Consider the following 26,122-nt stretch of genomic DNA (forward strand, 5'->3'; position numbering starts at 1 on the left):
CTCTTGCACACAAACGACAGCATCTCGTTTGACCTTGATTATGACAACTACCCACTTTACTGGTACGAACCATGGTTTCCAGATTGGAAACAGCCATGGTTCGGTCACGGCAGAATTTTACCAGGGTAGGTTTAATCGTGTCTCGGCCAGGCTGGATTCATCAAGTTCACACATTTTACAGCTTACAACACTGAAGATATCGATCGATTTTGCTTCAGTGATCTACGCTGCCCCGACTCACTGGCTGTGAAGACTAGACTTAAAGAGACCAAGGACAAGTTACTACCTCAATCGTTCGCATGGATTTTCCAAAACCCACAATATCAAAGTTGGCGAAATGGAAAAAAGACCTGCCTGCTCTGGATTAAGGGCGGCGCTGGGAAAGGGAAGACCATGATTTCGATCGGTGTTATTGAAGAGCTTTCACGGGGACAACACGAATCTAACACGGTGACTTATTTTTTTTGCCAAAATGCCGACAATGAGCTCAATACTCTTCAATCAATCATCAAGGGTCTGATTTTAAAGTTGGCGAATCAGCGTACCGAGCTTAAAGAATCTCTACGACGCCGCTGGAACACCAAGCACGACCGTTTTAATGAGGACGTTACCTCATGGAGAACTCTCTGGAACATCCTGTTTGAGATGTTGGACCGATGTAACTCAAAGGTATACATAATTGTGGATGCCCTTGATGAGTGCCAAGATAACGGCATTGCCGACTTCTTGAAGCTCATCGTCCGTAATGGACTAGACCAGCCCGCTAATATCAAATGGCTCTTGACAAGTCGACCATTTGACAGCGCAGAACGTGTACTGTTGGCTGGACACGACCAATTGCAAATTAGCCTAGAGCTCAACTCGAAATATGTCTCTGAAGCTGTAAATGCTTACGTATCTCACAAAGTGGATGAGCTCAGTCGTTATCATAGATACGGAGAGATACTGAGAAGAGAAGTGAAGGCTGAGCTTATTGCGAGGGCTGACGGCACCTTTTTGTGGGTGAGCCTCGTATGCAAGAAACTCGAGACTGTCCGCCAAGATGAGGCCTTGGCAACAATTCAAAATTTACCGCCGGGCCTACACCCTTTATATGATCGGATATTAAATCAAATAAGTGAAGGCGAGCTAGATGATGTCAAAAAAAAGCATGCGACTGCTTAAGGCCATGATGCTGGTTTACCGACCTTTGAAAGTGGAGGAAGTTCCGAGTGTGACTGGCCTAACTAATGAAGACGACGCTATTATGACGTTAGTCAATCGTTGCGCTTCATTAATCAAGGTGCAGGAAAACAACATCGAGTTTATTCATCAGTCTGCTCGGGAATACTTGGCCGGGGTGAACGGACAGTCTATGGTTGACTCGCATGAATGCTTCGGACATTATGAAATTGTGCTGGGATGCCTGTCTCAGTTATCTAAATGGCTAAAGGTCAATCTTCTTGACCTCCCGCGACCTGACTCTACCAAAGAAGCTTGGAAAACAATAAAAGACCAGAAAGGAATTGTCCAACTAGGTTGTTTGGGCTATGCAGCTACATTTTGGGTGCAACATCTCAAGAACATCAAGCGAGGGACGATAGTAAAGAGCGGGCTTGTTGAGAAGGGCGCAGTTGGTTTATTTATCCACACAAAGTTATTGGAATGGCTTGAGTCTCTTAGCCTTTTGGACGAGCTACCACGAGCTACTGAAGCGTTAAATACACTAGTGGATATAGCAAAGGTGAGAACATGCTATCTTTGATGTCAAGGGTGTTCGCTCACAAGCTTTTCAAAGGACGACCCTTTAGCTTTGGCACTTATGCAGGATGCTGCACATTTTTTGTTGCGACACTACCATACTCTCACACATTGGCCTCTACAGATGTACAGCTCTGCTGTTATCTTCAGTCCTGAATTAAGTGTGGTGAAGAGGATAAACTTGGACAAAATTCCAGTCTATCTGAGAAAGGTGCCGTCTATGGAGGACACTTGGGCGTCTCAGATACAGACACTAGCAGGCCACTCTAACTATGTCACTACAGTGGCATTTTCACCAGACGGCAAGCAGATCGCATCGGGCTCAGATGACAAAACCATCAAGCTTTGGGACACTACAGCATGTGGCCTTCAGAAGACACTGACAGGTCACTCCAACTATGTCACTACAGTGGCCTTTTCACCAGACGGCAAACAGGTCGCATCGGGCTCTGATGACAGGACCATCAAGCTTTGGGACACCGCAACAGGTGACCTTCAAAAGACACTAGTAGGCCACTCAGACTGGGTTAGGGCTATGGCCTTTTCATCTGATGGCAAGCAGATTGCATCAGGCTCTTCAGATACAACTATCAAGCTTTGGGATACCGCAAAGGGTGACCTTCAGAAGACACTACCAGGCCACTCCAATTATGTCTCTACAGTGGCCTTTTCACCAGACGGCAAGCAGATCGCATCTGGCTCTCGTGATCACACCATCAAGCTTTGGAATACCGTAAAGGGTGACCTTCAGATGACACTAGAAGGTCACTCAAGCGGGGTGGTCACTGTCGCCTTCTCACCTGATGGCAAGCAGATCGCATCAGGCTCTTATGACAAGACCATCAGGCTTTGGGACATCAACAAACCTCTTAAAATCTCAAAGTTCCTGGGGTATTATTTGAGTAGCCGTTTAAAGCTCCGATCATGGAAAGAAGTCAAGACATCAGAGCAGGTGTATAGCGTAGAATTTTCAGCAGATAAACGGTACCTTGCAACAGACGCTGGACCAATCATGCTCAACGGCGTTGCTGCAGAAGAACAGGATGGAGGACGAGATTCTTTATCGGGTCTTTTCGTCAGAAACCAGTGGATATGTTATGGGGAGGTGTCCTTCTTTCGGCTGCCATCATATTCTCGGCCAGTATGTCATGTCGTACAAGGCGACCAACTGGCTATTGGGCTAGAAAATGGTCGAGTCTTGCGCTTTAACATCGATCGAAGCTGCTTACAAACAATGCTAGGATACTCTTCGGGTTTTAAGATTTGACAAGCTATGCTGGTGGGAAGCCGGTGGGGCTGGGAGCTAGTATACATACTGTACTGTAGAAGACAAAATGACTGGAAGTTTTATCAGATCCGACGCGGGTTATGAGGACCTATAGGGGTTTTTCATACCCTTTATGTTTGATCATTGACTGATACGACAATCGCAGTGTCATCAGATCCAAGTCTCCTATCGCGGGAGACTTTCTCTCCGAGAACGGTCATTAGATTCTTTTCTAAAAACTACTGCCAGTTGACACCTTCAAAGTTCGTCTGACGTAGCTTCCCATCGTCCATTTGTTCCATTCCTAGGAAGACACAGCGTTTTCAAGATCTTTTGTGCTGCAGTAGTGTGGCCAGGATAACCTTGAAGCATAGAACTAACCTCCTTGGCCTGCTGCGAGATACGAACTCCTTCGCCTTGCTGGTTTAGAATGTTACGGAGTGCCGCTGTCAACTCCCCATTAGCTATTAACGGAGAGTGGGCTCTGTTTGCCCATTTCCTGACGCCAAGCCACTCAGCCTGGACAGCGTAGTCGTAATTCCTTTCCCATTTAGGTAAAAGTAATTGGGGAACACCTGATCTATCGCAACACTTATTGTTAGTAAGTCAAATAACAAGGACTTTAGTCCTCGTCGAATTCACGTCAGAGCATCATGGAAAAGGCCCGCTTCGCCACGATGTACAATACAAGAGATGGCCTCGCCGGCCAATAACGACGCGATGTCTGCTACATTCAGTTGCAACTTGCGTGTCCGATTATGCGATAAATGTGATATTGTGTCAATCACTGAATGGACATCTTCGTTTTGATGAGTTTCCATCTGATTTTTGATATTCCACAACACCTGGAGATGCTCGTATTCCAGTAAAATGGGAAGAAGAGACTGTGCGATTTCCCTTGCGTCGGTTTCTGTGAGACTCTGTAGCGAGATAAGCGTACCATCATGCCGCACAGTGATTGGCTGGACATGGATGTGGGTCTCTATGAATCATCTAAGTGAGGGTTGGCAGGGTGGTGATAAATCACAGTCAGAAAATCCCGGAGAGGTCAACTTGTTCGATGGGGAAGCTTCGATTGCCCAGCTCAGTTTTTCACTGCACCCATCAGTAGCTGACCTTGTGAAGCCTATTCTCTCAATGGCGTCCGGAATGCATTCTACAAAGAGCTATAAATAGCTACCTGAATGTCCACTATCATTCAGCATTCTTGCTAAATCAAATACTTAATGAGAGATGATTCAATAGGATTTCTTCGTAAGAAGAGTTGCAGAAGCTTAGTGTTAAATGAACAATATTTGAAAACGAGGCCAGATATCATTAACGCCTTAACGTCCAATGCCAAATTGTTTAGACTATTAATTCTTAAGGATAGGTAAGACTTTCTTAACACTTTTAACCCACTTCCCAATATCCTCTATAAACCGCCGAGCGATGCCTATTTTGATCCCTTTCTCAATAAAGAAATGAGGATCTTGATCTCTATATACCTAGTCAAGATTAAGACCGTTTTCGAGCATTACATCATACACTTCTCGAAATATAGATTTAAGGGAGTCGTTCTTAATATTCGAGACCTACTACTTACCGTATTCCTTAACAGCTATATCTCTAAGACCCGGAATCTCGAGTAGGCTTAGAGTCTACGAATTGCCTACTGCCTTCGGAGCCGAGGCATTAAGCCTATAGGGCGTAGACTACGAGGACGAAACATTAATATTAATAGGTAGATATACTAACCTAGCCCTAATGATATAACTTCCCTTATACTTGTCTCTACCTAGTCTATCTTACTCTTCCCGGTATAATTCGTTATGAACCGCTTCTAGTATATCCTTATAACCTTCTAGAACACCGCCCCTCTTAACGTAGGTTATTAGGCGTTTAATATAATAAGATTTAAGTAGGTAGTGTTTTCCCCCTAGTAGGTCCACCTAGCAATAGGGGCTATACTAATATATCGGCGAGTTATATCGCATTAGACTATAGACGCTACGCCAAATTGGCCTCCCGCTAGAAGTACTTCCCTTTACGTCGAGCTATACGTCCCGCTCGCCGAGCATTTTTTACGTGATAGATGACTTCTCTCTTTTCTCCCCTTTCTAGCTGCTAGTAGATAAAGAAGAACGACGATCGTCTACGTAGTTGAAACTGATTTTCAGCGTAAGTTCTTTTCTACGGAGTAAAAGATCTAACCACATTAGAAGCTACTTTTCGATAGGGTCCTAGGATATATCAGTATCGTTAAATCGTTTAGTCAGATTTCGCTTAGTACGATTAGTTATTAATGCGACGATAACGGTATTATCTAGTCTCACTTAGCGATAGCGAGTAGTCTTACGTCGTAAAGCCTTCTCTAACTTTTTCTCTAAGAACAGCTGCTAGAAGGCGCTAGGTGCTAAAACGACATCTTCTCGTATCCTTTAACACCTCCCTATTATTAACTACACTCTATACGGTAGTAGATGCATGCCATCTCACCGCCTGCTCCCTAAGCATCTGTATCTATAGCTTCTCTTTTACCGCTCACTGTGGAATATATTTGTAATGGATTGGTAGAGAGAGAATCAGAAAAAAGAAGCTGAATGAGTGGTGACCACGTTGAATGCTAGATTCTCCCATATTCCATTGACAGAAAGAGGCCGGAATTGAAACTCCATCCTACGATTATCAGAATCACATTTGGTTTGTGCCGCCAGCAGGCTTGGCACGCCAGCGGGGTCCGCTTAGCTGCGTCTAGAGGAACATTGTGCTGTAGCACATGTCGATTCAGGATAACTAGTTATCGCCGGCCACTTTAATTTACATGATAATCACGTGGGTTACTGGGGTACCTTGGCTTGGCGTACATCCTAACCGTCAACTAGGCCCAGACTCTTCAGTCTTCCTAACACTAACTAACTAACTAACTAAATTAACAAAACCCTACTTTTTCAACAACCTGTGCGGACATCAATGACTAACTGTAATATGCACTTTTGCATAGTATGTTTAGTACCAGTTGACATGATTCTCTGGGTAAATTACCCTGTCTCCACTATGTATTTAACCTAAGACTTCGACATATCTAAATCTGATGAATCTGATGAATCTAATGCATACCATTGCAGGCTTGAGATTCGTATCCGATGCATATAATGCATGCCGCTGCAGAATTGAAATTTGTGGTCATCACATTAATAATAATATCCCGGAATGCTGAATTCCTATCACCCACAAGACTCAATCCAGGTTTTGCTATTCAGTGCCTATTCAACTCTTCGGTCAAAACACTGCCACCATGACAAAAATAATTGGCAACTTTGCCGCCGAAGGCATCTCCTATTACACACCAGCGCAAGACCCCCCAGCAGGCACGCAATTAGAGGGATCAACCAAGCTGTTCACCCCTCTTACCATCCGCGGTCTGACGCTTCCAAACCGTCTGTTCCTTGCTCCTCTTTGCCAGTACTCTGCCAATGCCAACGATGGCAAGGTCACCGATTGGCATCTGACACACATGGGCGGAATTCTCCAGCGCGGCCCGGGATTGGCAATTATGGAATCCACGGCCGTGCAGAAAATGGGTCGTACCACGCCTCACGATCTTGGTCTCTACGAAGATGGTCAGATTGAGCCATTCAAGCGGATCACCGAGTTTTCCCACAGCCAGAGTCAGAAGATCGCTATTCAATTATCTCACGCCGGTCGAAAGGCTAGTGGCGTTGCTCCCTGGTTGAGTCTCAATGCTATGGCTGCTAAGGAAGTCGGCGGGTGGGATGAGATCGTTGCACCGTCCGCAATCGCCTTTGAGGAAGGAGTCAACACCATTCCCAAGGCTCTTACTTTGGAGGATGTCCAGGTCTTGATCAAAGATTTCGCGGAGGCTGCGAAAAGGGCCGTAAAGGCTAACTTTGATGCTATTGAGATTCACTCCGCTTACGGATATTTATTGCACCAGTTTCTAAGTCCTGTTAGCAACAAGAGAACGGATCGGTATGGAGGTAGTTTCGAGAACAGGACCAGACTACTTCTGGAAATCTCCGAGGCAATTCGTGCTAGCATCCCGGAAACAATGCCTCTATTGGTCCGAATTAGTGGGACTGATTGGTTCGAGTTCAGCGACAACGATGAATTGAAGAAAGACTTTCCCGAGAGCTGGACAGTTGCTCAATCGGTTCAGCTCGGGCCACTGTTAGCTGAACGTGGTGTTGACTTATTAGACGTCAGCTCAGGTGGCATCCACCCTAAGTCTGTTAGTGCTATCAAACCGGGGCCAGGTTACCAAATGCATTTGGCCCAAGAAGTCAAGAAAGCCGTGGGCGACAAGCTATTGATAACGGCTGGCGGCGGGATTAAAACGGGACCTCTGGCCGAGGAGGTGGTGCAAGCTGGCATTGATGCAGTGCAGATTGGGCGCTGGTTCCAGCAGAACCCTGGCTTGGTTCATGCTTTTGCTAATGAGCTAGGAGTGACGGTGAGGATGGCCACGCAAATCGATTGGAGCTTCAGATAGAGTAGAAAGGAGACAAACAAGAGCTCGTAATTGAACAATTGGCACAACATGACATGTTTTGTAAGAGGTGATAGAGAAGAGTTGACGAGGGTTTGCATACATTCTCGATATAATTAACCAACTTGAGTGCAACTTTATCCTAGGGAGGCGGCTAAGAAGGACTATATCGAGGCAAAGTGAGGCTGTATATCATTACAGTCACTCAGCAATTGAATACTACACAAGAGACTAAGCTGGTAGGCTAGCAATTCTCTGCATAGGCCCCTGTGGCATGATCCTCACAGTCCGACTCGCAGTCCGTCTCACAGCCTACAGCGTGGCGCCGCATAGAAGCCAACCCCCGAACATCGAGATGCTCCAGTCAGCTGGCATACCAATCCAATAATTCTGGAATAGAATCAAAGCGTGCCTTCCGGCCGTTGAACAATCTCCCATGCATGCATGTTGTTTGCTACAGACTGAGCCTTCTGCTTTTATTTGCTATTTGTTTGCTACAATTGAGCAATGTTTAGATGGTTTCGCAGGGTATATAACCCCCCACGATTCCCAGGGACGTCTTAGAGAAGATTGTCGCCGACATGCCCGAAGACTTGCCAACAATTGACCCCAAGTTCAAGGAGAGAATGGCTACAAGTAGATCAGAAGCAGAGCTTTGAGTTTATAGTCACCTTCAATTAAGAATTTCCGTGTTTTTGGTCTCCAATTCCATTTAGCCCGTAGATATCCATTTCTACCATCTCTCTCTTTATCATCTGAGAGCTATAGTCGAATCAGCTTGCGTGAAACGATATGGACATATCTGTGGCTGCGTTGGAGGCAAATCGGGTCAGAGCAATACACATAAAGAAAGGTAGCAAGCACCAGACTTTCATGCTACGATTATATGGTGGACAAATGGTAATGTCACTTCAAATGTTAACTAGGGTAGATATTTTGTAATTATTTATGGTCAACCAGGTGATAAAATGGATGGACTATCTATGAGTGATTGAGAGAATTACACTGATTTCTTGGCCTGTCAGAAAGTCATATACAAAGCCTTGATATCCAAAAGAAAGTGGTCACACCATCCTAGGTGCCTGTTATTATACATTTTTATGTACTAAAGGACCTCAGAAAGGAAGCCGATCTTCTTCATCTAGATGAATATTATTTCTGCCATCCAGCCACGCACCCTCGTTTGCCATCGGGATCCCAAATCGAGCAGTCTCTTGGATCTCTCGATTGCTAGATCCACGAGAATCTCGTGGTACCCAAATCTCTGGCACCTTTGCATTGACGCTTGAATGAAAGTACATGTGCCACTCGTCCCTCTGGGAAGAAATCATATCACAGTCCTCCTTTGGGAACACATCCGGGGAACTCTTGGCGATGACGGACAACTGTCGGCTAAAGAGTTTTGTCAAAGGGTTACGTGTTTTTCGGAATTGCGCTTGGAGGATCTTGTCTTCGTTAGGGCGATCCTGGAATACCTTGAGTGAATCGTTTAACATTGAATGATACGCAACACAGAGGATCAGAAGAATTAACAGAAGCCAAACGGGACCCATGCGTTTATAATCGCTATCAACTGCGAGTGTGAACAAAACAATGAGTAGAATGGTGAGTGTATAGCATCCTACTAATGTTTGTTGCAACGCAAGATGATAGGTTTGGCCGTGAGTATTGACAATATCCATGGGAAGGTTTCTGATCTGATATCGGTAGGCGAGGTAGTACAGGTAAAGACCTGCGCATGCAAAACCGAGCAAGAGAGGCGCAACACAGGAGTATGTGATAGCTAAGAATAGTGAGAATAAGACAAACAACAATTTAAGCTCTCATTGACCACTTACCGGCCACGGCAAATATGGCGATTTCCGGAAACGTGTGACCACAACGCAAGTTATGACGATTCAGTTGGAGATTGCGTATTTTCCGCGGCGTATTATGAAAGAGAGATTTCACGCGGGGTCCAATATATGACTCGCTCGTCAAGAGATAAGCAGAACTGTGTCCAATACTATCGAGTATCACAAACTGAAACAAGAAGTCAGCCGCTCTTGCTAATTGTTCGGCAACTATGATAGCAATGCTCGAAGTGTCCTTGACGGCACTTGGTAGAATGCGGATTGAAGCAGGCACAATAGTCTGACCAACAAGAACCAAACCAACTAGGAGTGGGAGGTGGAGCTTTTGGGTTCTCATCTCCACAGAAGCTTGTGTTGGTAGGCCGCTTGAACGGGCAGCATCTGCTGAAAGTCAATCCTTGACCAAGATGGACGACAAAGAAATTTAATAGGAGCTTGAAAACATACATTGACACGCCATGGCTAAAATGTCGGTAGCCAATGATACATAGACAACAGGAATGACTCCCGTTATCAGCGGCGCTATGCCCGGTGGCTGAGAATTGAGGAATTGAAAGGAGGGATAGAAAAACGGGGTACTTTCGTCCTCAAGCAGGGCAAAGAAAAAAAGTGGTACAAACAGAGCAAGCCAAAATAGTCCGAGTACGGCGACAGAGGTCACAAGCCTGAATACTCTCATTTTCTTGCTGGTGTTCAAATTGGACCAGATGATGTGTTGGGGCTCCAGACCGATATGGGCAATCGATGCCGACTTCAGAAGCTCTGTTATATCGAGATCAATACTCACAGAGCAGAAGACCGATTCAAAAATGAGTGGAAGAACAAACCATAATGAGCAAGACCCTGTATATCACTAGGTGTCTTGAACTTGATCAAGACAGCCGTGGGATCTTCTGTCCTAGCTGCAAGATACCTTGTCTGGAGTAGTTGAATGGCCGAGTTCAGAACCCGAATCTCTTCCCGGGTGTTAAATACCTTAGGAGGTTTCGGGACGATGGTAGACCTCTCGGAGTTTTCACGGCGGATGAGGGACGTTTCGAGGGCCTCGAGTTGCGTAGCCAATTTGTCCCTTCTCTTCACTTTGCCCTCAAGTGCTCCCACATCGAAGATCCTCCGGGTACTTTCCACTAGTTGATCCCTATCAATTTTACGAAGTAAATTCTTCGATATTGGGGAGATTAGATAGACCTTCGATGCAGTCGACGACCTATACTTTGCGTATTGGTAATATTGACACTGGAGATGGATACAGTGTAGATGCTCAATGGTAACTACCCAGAATATAAAGGCTAATTGCGAGGCGATGTGAGCTTGGGATGTCACTCGATTAAGTCAATACATACCAACGAATAACCAAGCACATATTGTGTATGCGTAGAATCTTTGCCACGACCTTATTGCGTTGACTAACGAAATGATTCGTAACTCTGAAGATCCACCAGTGCCAGTTGCGCTGACTGGGAAAAGAACCGTCCAAGTGAGCAGACAACCAATGAAACAGATCAGAATCCCTAGTTTTATGTATCTCAACAGAAGATAAGCATCGAAAGACACGTCCCTCGCGATATCGATGTCGGAAAATCGAAGGAGAGCCTTGGTAAGGCCGAGACATGTTCTGTGGCGACCATGTTCGACTTTGGGATTTTGGAGTTTGGATGGCTGTCTGTAGGCATGATGGCACTTTCCTCTGCGATTCAGAAACCGGAAGAGGGTGAAAAGGGATAAGAAAACAATGCCAGTTCCAACTGCGATGACAAGAGTAATAACCAACTCCACGCCCGAGTCGTCCGAATTGGCCCCTGAAAGTCCTGTAACTTGGACCTGTGTCTGTGTGGCCATCTTGTCGTATAAAAGACAAACATTCACTTATCAGGAAAAGTGCCCATAAAGTCACAGGGACAAAGAATGAAATAGTCTAAGCCCCGGGGGCTTAGCACTTAGTTGGAGATCGTCGACACACCTGGGTGCTGATTCCGAGTGATCGGCATGGGGGGGGTTGTGTGCCTTGCGGTAGATCGCTGCAGATTCAACAAATCAAAACTTGTGTCTAGACAAGATCATGTTAATATCTGCACGAAGCGGCTCTTTGGTTGGACATCTCACATTCCCCCTACAGCTAGGACTGTCTTAGGAAAATCAACGTACTACGGAGTATTCTGTACTTTCAGTGATGTTGACAGGACATTTCAGTGAAATAGATCTCTGATATCGATGAAATATAGTCTTGATTGGGATTTTGATTGAAAGAGTTGAAGAAAGTACATCAACCCTTCTGCTAAACCTCCTCTAGATGCTATAGTTTTTGCCAACTCGAAACTCCAATTCACACCATGCTATCAGGTATCACCCAAGCCTCAAAATGAAGGAAACCACTATGCAAAATCAAACAAACCAGATGCAAGACGAGCAAGTATAACAACCTTGTATGCAAATGTAAAAGAAAGAAAAAACACCAATAACAATAACAATAACCAATGCCAAAATGTCAAAACGCCAATACTAAAATCCAAAAAGGAATTATCATCACAAGTATCGTACACCTAAACCAGCATGGTTAGGACGCACAGGGGAACTCCCACTACGCGTACGGGTCCCATATACCTCCAGCTGTGGCGCAGGCGCAGGTGCAGGTGCATAGACCTGACCGTCATGCTGTATCAACGGACCCGACAAATTGGGATGATATAGCTGATACTTCTGAGGACGTGGGGGCAGCACTCGCGTCAGTCCATGCAGTCGGAGTCGTGCGTCTCGCACATCAACGCGATGTCCGCCAAAATGCAAATACTGCGCTGGCTCGATCTCCGAGTTCCAGCCCAAGTCGGGATACTTCAGTCGCTCATCCATGGAGCCGAGCTGTCCATGCGATGACACGGGTGGGCTGGGGTAGTTGGGATCTGGCTGGGGAGCATTGCCCGCCAGGGGCAATTCGGTTGTCCGGCTAGCGGTCCCGGAGAGCGTTTGTTGTTGATGTTGCATGCTCGATGGTGGACTTGGGATCATCCCGGGGGTTTGTTGGAAACTGGGGATTGGCGAGAACCGCGGGGGGTATCGCACAGGTTCTGTGGCCCATGATTGATGAGAGTAATCTGAAGAGTCACGCGACATCGACTCGGGGGTAGAGCGCTCTGGGACTGAGCCCACGTGTGGTTTGGCATTAGATAGCGGCAATGCGCTGGGCATGATTGCGGATGGATGGGCGATGGAAGAAGGTCTAGGAGCGCCCGAGGTAGGTATTGAGCCTTGTGCTAATTGAGAGGATCTCCTGCGGCTTGCGAGAGTAACGGAGATGTTCTCATCGTATGGAAGAGGTGGTGGGTAGGGAAGGAGGGCTGGCACGCTTGCGGATAGACTCTGTGAGACCTCCAGATGTGGTACTGAACCACGCCGAGAGGGAGCCCGGGATCCAGGGGCGGTATGTAAACCTGCTCCGTGGTGACTGGGAATATTGGGCTCAGGCTCGCTGTATGTTGGCTGTCTCAGAGGCTCAATCGTCAATTCATCAGTGACCTCATGGTATAGCGGAGACGTGAAGGCGTAGCCCGCTTGACTATCGAGCGACTCGATGGACGGTTTCATCTGCACGCCGCCATTCAAATGCACACCGCTAGCCGGGTCCAAGACCTGGAAAACGGGAACAGACGATGGGCGTTTGGCCGTAGGGTCTACCTCTAATATTCGTCGGGTGGCCACATTCGCATAGGTAGGGATATTCTCCTGGTTTACTGGTGGAGAGGTGGTCGTAGGCTGCGGGGCGCCAGCGGACGATTGAGAATCGCTAGACCGACGTACTGCAACGAGTGCTTTTTCAGCAGCTGAAGCCATCATCGAAGGGCTCCCCGTTTCGCCAACGGCTGTGCGGCTTGATGATCCTTTGCCTTGGATGGAGGACAGTTTGACCAGTGGGGTGTCGGATTTGGTATCTCTAAAGTGACGAGGGCCTTTGTTTCGCCTCTTTGTTTGATTATCTTTATTTTGCCCTGGCTTTGAGCGTCGACTGACCACTTGCCATTCCGATAGGCTAGTGGTTAGTGGAGGACTCGATGAGGGGGAGTATTGTTCGCTTTCTCCGTAACTTGACTAATTTGCGACATTGCAGGAGAAACTCGAATTACCCCCTTCGCTTCCCCGTCTGTTTCATATCCCTCTTCAGATTCATACCCAGATTGTCTGAATATATGTGGTGGGAAAAGCTCCAATCTGAACTGAGGAGGTGGCATAGCCAATTCCTCGGGAGACTCGGCTCGAGGTGACCCGAGATCACTCCAGTTGAAGGTAGAGCGGCGCGATGGACCTTCGTCTGCTGACGAGTCACGGAAGGACGAGGAGGAGCTGCTTGACCTGTCGAAAACTGACTTTTGATTCCGTAGAGAGTGGTGCGAGGAGCTTGGAGACATGTTCTCTATTTCTTCGCTGATCATCTTCATCATCCGTCGCAAATTCTCTCGCGTTTCACGAACGATTAGTGGATGGAGATTGATTGCTGCCTTCTTTGGAAAAAGCTCAAGCAGTCGTGAAGCGTGAGTTTCGTACTCTCGGTAGTCCCGGACAAGGCCACAGTCTTCGTAATGAGCCATCCGTCCCATAGCGGCGTCGTAAGACGTGATGAGAAAACGGGTTGCAACAATCAACCAAGTATCGAAGAAACCAGGGTCATTCTTGTTCATGATGCCTTTGTTCTCCTCGTCCTTGATTCGGAGCTCATCACGACAGAACCCCTGCACTACACTGTGGATCTTGACCACATCAACCACCGATTCGTGGCGGTAGATGGAGAAAAATCCTTCTTGACTGCTCTCCGTCAGGGAATCTGAGAGATCCGGAACAGTCCTCAGGTCCGAGCTTGTATGATCGCCGTCAAAAATAGGCAGGGACGATCTCTGCTGAAAGAGATCGGCATCTGAAATCCGTTCAACCAACCCGTAGTGAATGAGGGTTCCAAGTGTGGTATCAAGATCAGGATCTTCTCCGATTTGGCCGCTGGTCTGGATCTCCAAATTCTCATCGGCCATAGCCGCTCGACCGAGGTTCAGAAGGCCCACTGGCACCTGGTGGCCAAGGAACGAGAGAAGATTAATCAAGTGCAACGCCTGCTTTTGCTGCAACCGAAACAAATCGTTCATGATGCTCAAGAAAGGCTCTGCAAGCTTCTTGTCCGTCACCTGAGATTTGACATGATACTTTTCAATCGGTTTACCTGTTGCGTTGAGACGGTGCCCAATCGCATGGATTGCCAAAGGCAGACATTCGTAGTGCTCGACTATCCGGGTAGCCTTAGACATTTGCTCCGGTGTTGCTCGCGTAATCCCAAGATCCTTAAACAGAAGCTTGCAAGCGTCCTCCACTTGCAACCGCGAGATCATCAGACAATATGGCTCGTACAGTCGCTGCTTTTTGCGCAGCGTTGTGTCGACCGAGGTGTATATAATACTACACTGTTTGCTCCATGGCAAGACCTCCCTGAATTTATTGATATCATCGTCACGGTCGAAGGTAACACCATCGAAGACGAGGAGCCAATCTTTGCGTGTCTGAAGCCAGAGGCGAACTGCATTCACGTACTTTTCAGTCTCGTGATACGCAGTGCTCACGGTGACCTTCTGTTCAATTAGCGTCGCTGCTTGTGCAATCTCCCAAAAGCACTTGTAGGTTGATTCACGGGACTTGGCGTCAATCCAAAATATGCCACCTGGATAGCAGTCACGCTGAGTGAACACGTACTGGCGCGCTAGATGTGTCTTGCCGGAACCTGGAACGCCGGAGATCAGTACGGCCATTGTCTTTTCTGGACGTGCCTTGGCTTTGAACAACCGGCTATGCAGCACTTCAAGTTCTTTCTCCATTCCAAAAAAAGTAGCGTTAGGATGAAACCCCGGAGGCGCCACGAATAGGGGTGCATCTTTGGTGGAATAGTGGGAGAGTTGAAGAAGTCCACTGTTTCCCAGATCAGATACCGGAGAATTTCGGCCTTCCGTCGCCGGGGCACGCGGAAGAGATAATATGGATTGGCCTATGACGAAGTCAGCCAGCGTGACTCTAAAAAATGAATGTGATGATTCTCATATTGAGAACAGTGCAGGTCAGCTAGTCTGAGGACCTGAGATGGGAGCCACCCTCGGGACAAGACCAAGAATCTCAGTACAAAGATGGAAAACACACTGTGCATTGTATAAAAAAAAAAAAAAGAAAAAATAGAATGGATTTGCAAAAGTATTTGGCCCCTTGACTCGATAGCGAGTGGCCAAGGAAATCATTGACAGGCATTGGAAGAAACGTGAGCAAACTGAGCTCGAAGAAAGAACAGAATAAAACCAAAACCAAAAAGCAAATGTGGCTCGCCGGAAAGATTCAGACAGGGGGCTCCTCAATCTCATAGTCCCTCAACGTGATAGCCACTTCCGGTGCAGGGAGAAGGTGTGAATCCCTACCGGTTCTGTTCAAATCAGGCATGCTTCGATTTGCCGGGTCATCTACTCTTGCTACAATAGTCAGCATCCGAAAGAATACATATCAAAAAGGTACCAGTTTTTCGAAAGACTCACCGTCATAGATCTCCCTAGCCTTGGCCTTCTTCTCCTGGGTGCGGGCTTTCTTCTCTTCTGCCCAGCGTTCCGTAATCACGGATGGAGCCTGACGTGAGTACCGAAGAATGGCCTCGGCTACAACTTCATATCCCGCCGCATTGTCGTCATCAAACTTGCACATATGGCTGTGATCGGCCTCGATACCAGCCCTCTCAACACCTTCCATGTACGGCGCGGCTGAGTGCTCGTCCACAATCACTTCGCGGGTACCACGCACGTCGGTGGACCGTGTTTCATGGAAGAAGTAGATGTGGAATCGACCCATGATATCAACAAAGAGACTGTTGATGTGCTGCAGGGTTTCATTGTTGGCCCGCAGGGCCTTGACAAGCTGCGGAGACGCCTCCATAAACTTCTTGGGGAGCACAGCATTGCAGATATTATGCAACAACAGACCCCATTTCGCAATATCAGATCCATTGTGAGGTGTGCCGAGGAAGAGGATACCGAAGGTGGAAACATAGACTGAGCGGAGATGCTCAGTCTTCTCGCTTGAGAGACTACGGGAGTATATCAAGGCGCGCTTCACAATCAGACCCCCAGCGAGTGGCAGATGAAGATGATCGGACGGTTGGAGCAGTCTCGCAGCTATATGAGAAATTTAGGTCAGTTCTTGAACCTCGATACCAGAGGAACAACATATCAAGACAAAAGCAATCAAAAACAAAAGTTGAGATGTCGACCTACATTTCGATTAGCAGCAAGACTGGATGCAAGAGTCTCAGCATGGCTGACGACCGAATCCCGCGAAGCTCCATCCGTGAAGGCAGTGACATTCGCATTGTAGCCGTAAGTCAGAATTCGGGGACAGAGTGAGGCAAGCACGTCCGGGAGAAGGTCCGTAGGCCAGAAGCAATCAGTAGTTTTGCTGGTCCAAGAGTCGTGAGGATGGCCGTTCAGGCCATGAACAAAAACAATATCGATTGTTGGATCGTCGCGCGGGGTATAGATCTGCGTCAAGCCAAAGGCCTTGATGGCCTTTGGATCGGCGATACGGGGCTTGGACATGGCAACAGATGGGACAATAGCAGAGTCAGGTTGCTATTGCCATAATATATGAACTTGGGAGAGGAAGAAAAAAAGTCAAGAGCGAGTTCGGACTTTGGCTTTTATAAATATAATGCAGGTGACTGGGGTGAGGGTGACTAGGGGTGACTGGGGGTAACTTGGGGCAGTGTGCACCCCTGACCCAGGTCACCCGGACTATTTTGGTCGATCCATGGGGTTTCTGCATCGGTTGTGAATCCCGGATGACGGGCGACGGGCCGCATATTATTCTTCTCTATGATCTTTTTTTTTTTTTTTTTGTTATACCTTGGGTTTTAGCCATTGGTGGTTTAACCCGGGGGGGTTCCTTGCACAGCCTTGTCAGATCGGGTAACCTGCCAGGTACCGTGCCACTCAGACCTCGCCGATATTCATAGACATACATATATGTAGAATATGTAGAATATGTAGAATATGTATGTTACATCATTGCATCATTGATGAGTATGCCTTGTTCGAGGTATGCTGCCTTGGAGTATTCCTATATAGGTAGTGACCAGTGAGTCACGTAGATCAACCACGGGAAATGAAACACATTTAGGTAATTTTTGGCCCCAGACCATCTTGAAATGTTCTACGGAGTATTCGACTCATGTTTATGCTTGTGTCACTTACGTGGTCTATATTGTAGCCTAATAAGGACCAAATAGTCAGAACTATAGACAGGACCAGACTATATATATCAGGCAGAAGCTTAAAAGCACAACCACGGAAACAACATATATCAGACCTGGTCTAAGTATGCTAGTATGCTATATATTTATATCACTATTTACTATTTACAGTCACTGAATCATTTAACTACTTATTAATATTAGATTCCAAGGATAGAAGAATTGGAAGGTTGCCCTCATGATCAGGATCATGTCCACATGATGTCTTGGTAACTATGTAAGTACGTACCTAACACTCTACCCTGAGTAGTCTACCCCAGTCTACCTATTTAAATCAGTTTTACTTATTCCGAGCTACTAATACGAATAAACTGCTCATAAATTCCATAGAATTATACGGCGTACCATTTTGATGATATAGCTTACCTAGTGGGTATATATCACTCCGCACTCATCCCATCACAGTACATTACCTCCCACGGAACGCCGGCTTCCGCTTCTCAACAAAGGCGCGCAGCGCCTCATACCGATCATCAGTCTCAACGACTGCCTCATAAGCTGTATTCTCCGCACGCTCACCCAGAGCATGAGCATCGACAGCCTGCATCGCCATCTTGATAGCAATAGGGCCACCTTCACAGATATCCAGAGCGAGCTTGATACTCTCCCGCAGGACACGTTCGCGGGCAACACCCTCCTGTGCCTCCTCCTCGGGCAACACCTCCACAAGCCGATCACAAAGCCCAATGAAGTAAGACTCGGGTCCAGTCACCCGGCGGCCGGTGAGGATCATATCCCGGGCGCGGTTCACGCCGATAATCGGAGGCAGGCGGTATGTGCCACCGGCGCCGGGGATAATAGCAAGACGTGTTTCGGGAAGAGCGACAATGCTGGAGGACGCGAAGACGCGCAGGTGCGTGCACAGGGCGAGCTCGAGACCACCGCCGAGGGCTACGGACGAGACGGCGGAGATGGTGGGGATTTCGAGGGAAGCGAGTTTTTGGAAGGTGGCGCGGAGTTTGAGGAGGAAGTCTTCGGTTCTGGATAGTCGTGTTGAAAGGTTAGCTGCATATGTTCGCGTAGATTCTAGCTTAAAGCCCGGGGCACCGGGCACCGGGCACCAGGGCACCAGGGCACAGGATGGTTTCTCACTCGGCCATGCTCATGTTGGCGCGTTCCTTCAGGTCTGCACCCGCGCAGAAGGCTGCATCTGCGTTACTCGCTACAACCAATGCCCGGGTTGGTCCGTTGCCTCCTTCGGCGGCGATAGCGTCCACATGCTTTGAGAGCGTGTCGAGTAAGTGGGTAGAGATCGCGTTGCGAGCTTTGGGCCGGTTCAACTGTAACACGCGCACATGCCCTGAGCCTGGGGCGGGGACTTGTTGAGTCTTGATGATGTCTTCTTCTGTGCTGGTGCTGTAGCGAGAGATGAAAACCCGGGTAGGTACCGCGGTCGCCCGGAGGTGAGCGAGGGGTGCGGAGAGGCGGACGAGGCGCGTTGACATGATGGTTGCCATTGTGCAGGTGGCAGGTGGCAATTCAAAGATCCAGGCAGATTACACTCGACCGCGATATTAAAATGAAGAAAGATATACCACTACGCTGAAAAGTTCTCGGGTGGAAGTTGTTTTGGGAGCTCGGGTGTGGGGAAAGCTCTGAGGCCGATGATTACCGAAAGCTACAGTACTTGATGAATGGATATACCAAGGTAAAGTTATATGGGGGTATCATGTACATTGACAAAAAGTCCTCTAAAACTACAATATTATATACACAGTCACTGACAATATTCTGTAACCTCCGCATCACTCGGCCAGTCCCAGCCTGTCCGGCTGATAAGGTCGTATGCCTCCACGATCAGGTCCGATGGTACCCGTGTGTCAATCCGTTGCTGTCGTCTTTCCAAAAACACTCTGATCGCCACAAGGGTTCGACGCATCATTTTGTCTCCGTTTGCATGTTCGTCGGCAGCTTCTTTCAATAGATCAGCTGACCGACTCATCCAGTGCAGCAGATGTAACAACCCTTCGTCATCCCCTACAGACCCCAAAGCCCGAACAAAGGCATGTAGCGTGGCAGGTGATGGTATTTGTAGCATCGAGGGAACGTTGAGTTGTGTTTCGGAGGTGATCTCTCCCGCAAAGACACTTCGCTCCGCATGCTCCGAGGTTTTTGAGGCTGGGAGAACAAGATGGTCAAACTGATGTTTCAAAACCTGCAGCGCGTGCTGCATCAAAGCGTCAACCTCGTCATCGCCTTCGTTTGTGGCCTTGAGACGACGAATGCGAGCTTTATGAATCAGTACAAAACTTTGTTCGGCAGTGCCAGGGTGTTTAAGGGCAGCGTCAATGGCTTTTGTGAACGCCACACATAAAATGCGGAATCCTTCTTCGCCAAGTTCAACATCACGCTGTCGCATCCAGCTTAATGCTCTGAGAGCCTGGTGCCATGCCAGTATGCGCTGAAGACTTCGGCTTCTTGGGCCATAATACCCGGTAAGCCGCTCCCGGGTCAGAGCAGATAAAATATGGGTCCAGGTCGGGGTGTAGGGAGCACGTCGCAATTTGGCCAATTGGATCGCGTGCCATAAAGCCCTTGGGTGGTGCTTATTATCTGGATGTTCCTCGGAATATACGACAAGATCCACTTTCGCATCGGTCGGGCTGTCAGCGGCTATCAATGCCGGGAAACGGTCGGCTGTGAGAATGTTTTGATTACCGACATCCAGGCTAGCAATATCTGAATGTGTGCATAGAAACTTTATGAACGACGCAAATACCAAGTCCGGCAAGTCATGGAAAGCTTCAAGGTTCAAGGTTTGGTATGTGCGAGGCTTGCCCCGCACAACAGAGAGTGCCTCGATTTGAGCATGTGTCAGGTCAGCACATTGGAGGTAATGGAACCCCGAACTCAGAGAAGTAGCCGACTGAAGTAATAAGCCCAGGAATCTCCCAGAGGGCCGAAGCCCCCGTCCGCGCATATGATCAAGGAACTCATCCACGGTAGGTGGTTCTGTGGGCACATAGATAATGTCGCGAGCAGAAGCTGGTTCCGGATGGACTTCGAGGCCATCTCCTGGCAGAACATGACTCATTTGGTCAAACTCGCGTTCTATGGCATTTCGTCGGTAGATTAACTTTTCAGCCATGGCAGCGTAGATGGCACCCTTCGGGGGCAGACCACGATCCTGGTAGGAGAGAAAGCACGCCCAGGCTTCACGGACAGTCCTCGTAGAGCGAATGCGAGCAACCCACATTTCATGATGATTCGACTTGGAGCCAGGTCTATCCGGTAAAGCTTGCGGGCGACGCATCAGAGCCCTCGTCTGCACCGTCGGGCTGTTATCCGTATCCCAACCCGCCAAAATCGAGGATATGTCCTCCCAAAGACGATGAGAATAACCAGCATCTTTCATTTGTGAAAGTACCTGCATCGCACGACTGAACATCCCTTCATTCCCACGCTGGGAATCAATTCCCAGTTTCTCTTCCTTCCATGGGGGCCACGATGGAGCTTTTAGTTCAGCAGACTGGCGTTCTTCGAATGTTTTCTTATGGGCCAGTTGGACTGCAACGACCGCTCGATATCCTTGTCTTGTGACGGGAAGAACGGGTGTATGGGTTGCCATGGCTCGAAGAAGCTCAAATTGCGCTTGCTGTTGGATAGATGTGGAGCGGTAAGGAGCAATGTTGGCCGGTATGGAAAGTAACCAGAGACATTCATTAAACTTGACAGTTTTGGCGCGATCGTCATGTCGAGCCACCAAAACTGACCTCTCAGCATCATCCACCCTGCGAGCTGAGAGAAAGCGAGCGAATGCACGTGCAATAGTAAGAAGTGATTGCGGCCACACGCGCCGAGCATGACGGATTAGACGAACTACCAAAATCATGCATGTACCAGAATCAATTTGAGGCCGGAAGTCCCCGGGTGATAGCTCAGGATCATTTTCGGGAACACCAGCAGGAGTTTCAGCGACGGAGAAGGTATGTCCACTCATGAGATGCAAAGAGTAAATTAAGAGCAAACGGAAAGTGTGAGCATCGAGGTTTTGCTGTCTCAAAAGATGGAGCGGGATAAAAGGTGGAATTTTCGGACTAGTAGCGCCAGACTTGGCTCTGTCAGTTTCGAACAAGAACAGCCGCATCATTGCCTCGTGGGGATTGTGGCTCTTCATGATCCAGGCCCAAGCAGTCACATCGGCGGCATCGTAGCCACGCCATGATAAGTAGTCATGACTTGTATTTCTGAATACTTTCTGGAGAGCGATACCCAAATCCTTCTCTGTACGCTTATCTGACGTAGATGAAAGCAGCGGATCCACCTCTCGTAGGTACTCCCCAAGAATAACCGGCAGTGACGGCTTTTTTGGTCGGCCAACTGTCCTCAGCTCGTTCTGTGTTTGAGGTGTATATTTGGAGTGCGCACGGACAAGCCCGGCTGATTGACCACCATATCCAAGGGCGTGGCCAGTATTTCGCAAAGCTTTGGAGAGATATTCGGCGGGCTTCGGTTTCACTCTGATGTTGGGGGTCTTTTCGAGCCTTTTCTCTCCGAGCGAACTATTTACCGAGTCTTGGAGCACTGTTGCGCATTGTTCGCCGAGTGAGGAATCTGGTCGCTTTTTGTTGAAATGATCACCGAGTTGTGAGGGTTGAGTGTCGATTGCAAGTGACTCGGGCATATGGAGGAACGCAGTGGACTGAAAGGAACGGAAACTGCCTGGGCTTAGGCCAGCCAGGGAATTGCGCGAATAATGTACGGAAAACTTAGTGTCATGACGAGATATTGCCTAGGACATATTATGACCATTTAGCACTATATCCAATGACAGGCAGAGTCGAATTTAGAAAAAAATTTACCTTGTATAATTGACTATTGAGCAGGTCTGCTCTTAGCCGCGATACTCCCGAAAGGCTTCGGGCATGCTTGAAAACTGATGACATCCATGAACGTAGTCATGGGTGAAAGTGCCTGGACGCCACAGACCCATTCAATAGGCTCAAAGAGTTATTTGTCTCCGAAGATGAGAGAAGTCAAGTCAGGAAATCAGAAAAATACAACAATCGCGCGGCAGAAAATGGGGTCACGTGATGGATCGTCAGAAGGCGCGCCATTCCGAAAAGCGCAAGTGAACGTTCTCTCCAACAAAACAGAAAAAGAGAACAACTTGACCTATTTCTTCGAGGGTTGCCTATTGCATTGATCATTGTCCTAATACCTTGGTCTCTACTCACAATTTTTTTCTCCTTATATTCACCTCTTTTTTTGTGGTGAGGTGAAGGTTTTATCTTCCTCTCCCCTCGCTCTTCGCGATCCCCATCTTCTCCTAAGGATTCGCTTCGACGCCCTACCCATCGAGGTTACTTGGACTCCGGTTGCTTTCTGAACCAAGTATCAACCTCAACACCAAATCGCCAGCAAATATTAATTTCCACGATCGCATCCTTCCAATCTTTACTTTCAACCTTCTGATTTGTGGACCCCATCCATTTGCATTGGAGGGGACCGCGTCAAAGCAAGTATCGTGAACCTTGACCTCGGCGCGACTTCGCAACCATGAGCGCCGACGAAGTTGGAGACACAACCCCGGTGTCCGCCACAAATGGCGAACCTCATCCTGACCCTGCTACTCATGCAACCTCTGGAAAACGGAAGCGCTCCACGCAGGACGACAAACCGAGCACTGATTCAAGTGCCACTACCTCGCGCGAACGAGCAAATCTTCATGAAACTCTACGCAGCCTGATAGAGCTTCTGCTGAAGTAAGCTTTGATAAACGTGTATTGTCCTTAGTTTTATGCTAACAAGTCACAGACATGACACCGAACTCCAACTCCTCTCTTGTCCCTTCCCAAATTCAACCACCAAGCCTCGTACGAAGCGCGCAAAGATTTCTGGCGATTCAGAAACCTCCAACATCCAAACACGCGTCAATTCGGACAAATACAACACATTGCAGGAGTTTCTTTCCGACATCGAAAGAGCATCAGCTGCTGTAATTGAACGCAATCAGACTCAGGCCAATGGTGCAAAGGAAGATGGGGCACCTTTGAATGAGGTGGTCAACCGGATCGCAGCATTCAAAAAACATATGAACAGTTTGATTGGCCAATCCTTCGTCAACCAACCCGAGGTCAAAACAGAGACAATGGAGGACGATGCCGACGAATCAACGGAGCTTCACGCGATAAATGTCTGCCAGCGAGAGGATAAGCCCGCCCTAACACTGTTCGGAAATCCATCGAACCCCAAGCAGCTATTCTCAAGTCTTCAAAAATCGGTGAAGGTGCCGTTGCAGTCTGAGTCAGGGCCTGAAAAGTTTGTCGAAGTGCAGGAGGAGCTGCGCGAGCTCGCTCTGCCCAATGGCATCACAGCCACCAAAGTCATCCCTTACAACCTTGATGCGGCATCTCAACCAAAGCGCACATTTGGGGAGGTATTTGCTCCACGCGAAACATTACCAAAGCTGGAGCCTCCGCGTAAACGATCTCACCGGGCTAATTCGACCACATGGACGGATCGCTTCGACGCCACTTTCGATGTCAGAACATTTTTGGGGGAGCGCAGCAACTATTGCCTAGCACCCCTCCCTTCAACCCAGTGGCTTCAATACGGTGGAGTCACATCAGCGCCTTCCTACTGGGATCGTGTAGAAAAGCATACTGATTCGGATAATGTTCATCGACATGGCGATCCTGCCCTTTGGACTGGCCCCGATTCGTCTGCTTTCCAGGGTGTCTTCTCATCATTTGCTCCTTCTTACGACAGCTCTGGCGCGATTATACAGCTCGCTTCGAAGGATATGGTTTGGTGGGGACAACGGGGTGCGGACCGTGTGAGCAAATTGCTTTCGGTCCCATGGGAAGAGGACATCAAACAAAATGACACCCAAACCGCTCAGCCAGGCAATATTGGCGAACTTGATGAGAGCATTCTAGATGAAATGGTTGAGTCATTCAACGCCGAGGACTTTGCTATTGGCATCACGGAAACCAACCCGAGTAGTGAAGTCGACCCAGAATCAAAGGAGATCAAGCAAATGCTTGAGGAAGTTTCCGACTTGCTCGACACTCTTAGTTCCTACCAGCAACTTAGAAGTTTCAAACTTCCCTCTGATCTGCAGCCGCATGGTCAACAAGTGCCTGAGTCGAATGAAACCCCTGGCCTTGAATTGGGCGACGTGAACACGCCCTCTGAAGCAGAGACCCTTGTATATGATACCCTCAAGTCAAGCCTTGCTGCCATCGTCAGCAACTTGCCACCTTATGCTGTCGCTAAATTGGACGGTAATCAGCTCGCTGAGTTGAATATCAGCCAAAAGGTTCTGGTTGAAACTCCTGACTACAACGGCACCATGGAAAAGGATGACTTCACTTTGTCGCAAGAAAGGGCTGCAGCATTGCTCGCAGCAGCCACTGCCGCAAATCGAACTTCAACGCCCTCTACTTCACGGCCCAGTAATTACCAAGGCTCCCATAGTGCCTACAACCAACGTGCTTTTGCTTCCAATGCTCGGGTTCCGGCTCAGCCCGGGTTCCAGGTCACACCGCAGCACGCACGGCAGCCCTCGGCGCCAACCACATATACGCATGCTTATGGCGCGGGTCGTCCACCAAGCACACCCAGTCAGCGTCCTGGCAACACTCCCCAATACACGCAAATGAACCCGCAGTTCAGTCAGAGCAGCCAGGCTCCCCAATATCAGCGCCCTTCTTCCAATGGATTTGCCCAAGTGTCTCCACAGCCATACACACCACAGCCCAGGCAGCCCGGGACATTCAACGCCACGCCACAGGGGCGTACACCCTACGCGACTGCAACGTCGAACCAGCGAGCCCAGTACCCAGGTCAAACTCCTTCACAGGCTGGCTACTCAAACTCCGCTGCCAGTGCCACATACTCTCGTAGTGCGGCCGAACAAGCTGCGCTGATGGACAGGAACAAGGCACAGCTGGCAGCTCGACAGACAGGTCATAGTCCTTCAACACCTCAACCCCAAGGGCTAGATGCCCGTGCTTCCCAAGAAGGCAGCATCACACCAGGGAGCAAAGCAAATGGAACACCCTTTTCGACCTAGAACCTGATACTGGCGCGAATTTGAGCAAATGGGCTTATGTTCAACATTTAAAAATGCGGTTTGTTTCTGAAGAGAGGCAATACTCCAAAATTACATTCCTCTGCTGTCGGCTTTCTGCTTTATTGACTTTTGCATTTTCTCTTACTATTTTCGTTTCGAATGATGAGCTCTGGATGTGATCCGCGTCTCCGATTTTTTTTTCTCCCCAACTGTGTTGTTAATGAACCTCTCGATCCCTGGCTTTGTATGATTTCTCTTTATTTGGTGTTGTATTATGGACTAAGCGATTGGCGCGGATGGTTTTACTTCAAGACAGGTCGGCCTGGGCGTACAGGCTACCATTGCGATACAGCTAAGTCTTGCTTAGAGAGTTACTTGTTTTTTGCGCTTCCGATCCAATTCAATCAATATGCTGCATACCAGTATACCTCGTGCTTTCCAATGTAGA

General features: G+C 48.2%; 9 protein-coding genes across 9 annotated transcripts; 3 read left to right on the forward strand and 6 right to left on the reverse strand.

Annotated features, from left to right (window-relative positions):
• Positions 1 to 40: 40 nt before the first annotated feature.
• On the forward strand, positions 41 to 2,981 carry N7516_001303 (G-protein beta WD- 40 repeats containing protein; the record flags this gene model as incomplete). The annotated part of the gene is made up of 5 exons (XM_057214025.1): positions 41 to 125; positions 182 to 998; positions 1,150 to 1,723; positions 1,865 to 2,881; positions 2,925 to 2,981. 5 exons carry the CDS (start codon positions 41 to 43, stop codon positions 2,979 to 2,981), a joined length of 2,550 nt encoding a protein of 849 aa, XP_057075908.1.
• A 157-nt stretch (positions 2,982 to 3,138) lies between these two features.
• Positions 3,139 to 3,977, reverse strand: N7516_001304 (uncharacterized protein; the record flags this gene model as incomplete). Its single annotated transcript, XM_057214026.1, has 4 exons — positions 3,139 to 3,246; positions 3,389 to 3,587; positions 3,650 to 3,927; positions 3,948 to 3,977. The coding sequence occupies 4 exons, from the start codon at positions 3,975 to 3,977 to the stop codon at positions 3,139 to 3,141; spliced, it is 615 nt and encodes a 204-aa protein (XP_057075909.1).
• Positions 3,978 to 6,284: 2,307 nt separating this feature from the next.
• On the forward strand, positions 6,285 to 7,499 carry N7516_001305 (NADH:flavin oxidoreductase/NADH oxidase; the record flags this gene model as incomplete). The annotated part of the gene is made up of 1 exon (XM_057214027.1): positions 6,285 to 7,499. The coding sequence occupies one exon, from the start codon at positions 6,285 to 6,287 to the stop codon at positions 7,497 to 7,499; it is 1,215 nt and encodes a 404-aa protein (XP_057075910.1).
• A 1,112-nt stretch (positions 7,500 to 8,611) lies between these two features.
• N7516_001306 (phosphate metabolism protein 7) lies at positions 8,612 to 11,188 on the reverse strand (the record flags this gene model as incomplete). The annotated part of the gene is made up of 5 exons (XM_057214028.1): positions 8,612 to 9,279; positions 9,335 to 9,730; positions 9,797 to 10,111; positions 10,177 to 10,671; positions 10,693 to 11,188. The coding sequence occupies 5 exons, from the start codon at positions 11,186 to 11,188 to the stop codon at positions 8,612 to 8,614; spliced, it is 2,370 nt and encodes a 789-aa protein (XP_057075911.1).
• Positions 11,189 to 13,377: 2,189 nt separating this feature from the next.
• N7516_001307 (uncharacterized protein) lies at positions 13,378 to 15,192 on the reverse strand (the record flags this gene model as incomplete). The annotated part of the gene is made up of 1 exon (XM_057214029.1): positions 13,378 to 15,192. One exon carries the CDS (start codon positions 15,190 to 15,192, stop codon positions 13,378 to 13,380), a length of 1,815 nt encoding a protein of 604 aa, XP_057075912.1.
• Positions 15,193 to 15,697: 505 nt separating this feature from the next.
• Positions 15,698 to 16,941, reverse strand: N7516_001308 (uncharacterized protein; the record flags this gene model as incomplete). The annotated part of the gene is made up of 3 exons (XM_057214030.1): positions 15,698 to 15,828; positions 15,892 to 16,521; positions 16,617 to 16,941. 3 exons carry the CDS (start codon positions 16,939 to 16,941, stop codon positions 15,698 to 15,700), a joined length of 1,086 nt encoding a protein of 361 aa, XP_057075913.1.
• A 1,122-nt stretch (positions 16,942 to 18,063) lies between these two features.
• On the reverse strand, positions 18,064 to 19,142 carry N7516_001309 (putative mitochondrial methylglutaconyl-CoA hydratase (Auh); the record flags this gene model as incomplete). Its single annotated transcript, XM_057214031.1, has 2 exons — positions 18,747 to 19,142; positions 18,064 to 18,634 (listed from the first exon to the last, which is right to left on the reverse strand). Exons 1-2 carry the CDS (start codon positions 19,109 to 19,111, stop codon positions 18,064 to 18,066), a joined length of 936 nt encoding a protein of 311 aa, XP_057075914.1. The 5' UTR covers positions 19,112 to 19,142.
• Positions 19,143 to 19,371: 229 nt separating this feature from the next.
• N7516_001310 (uncharacterized protein) lies at positions 19,372 to 22,804 on the reverse strand (the record flags this gene model as incomplete). The annotated part of the gene is made up of 3 exons (XM_057214032.1): positions 19,372 to 22,386; positions 22,457 to 22,511; positions 22,656 to 22,804. 3 exons carry the CDS (start codon positions 22,802 to 22,804, stop codon positions 19,372 to 19,374), a joined length of 3,219 nt encoding a protein of 1,072 aa, XP_057075915.1.
• A 349-nt stretch (positions 22,805 to 23,153) lies between these two features.
• On the forward strand, positions 23,154 to 25,674 carry N7516_001311 (uncharacterized protein; the record flags this gene model as incomplete). Its single annotated transcript, XM_057214033.1, has 2 exons — positions 23,154 to 23,359; positions 23,412 to 25,674. 2 exons carry the CDS (start codon positions 23,154 to 23,156, stop codon positions 25,672 to 25,674), a joined length of 2,469 nt encoding a protein of 822 aa, XP_057075916.1.
• Between the last annotated feature and the right edge of the window lie 448 nt (positions 25,675 to 26,122).

This window comes from Penicillium verrucosum (assembly GCF_028828655.1).
Source record: "Penicillium verrucosum strain IBT 35672 chromosome Unknown utg000001l_segment0_segment0, whole genome shotgun sequence".
Taxonomy (NCBI): Eukaryota; Fungi; Ascomycota; class Eurotiomycetes; order Eurotiales; family Aspergillaceae; genus Penicillium; species Penicillium verrucosum.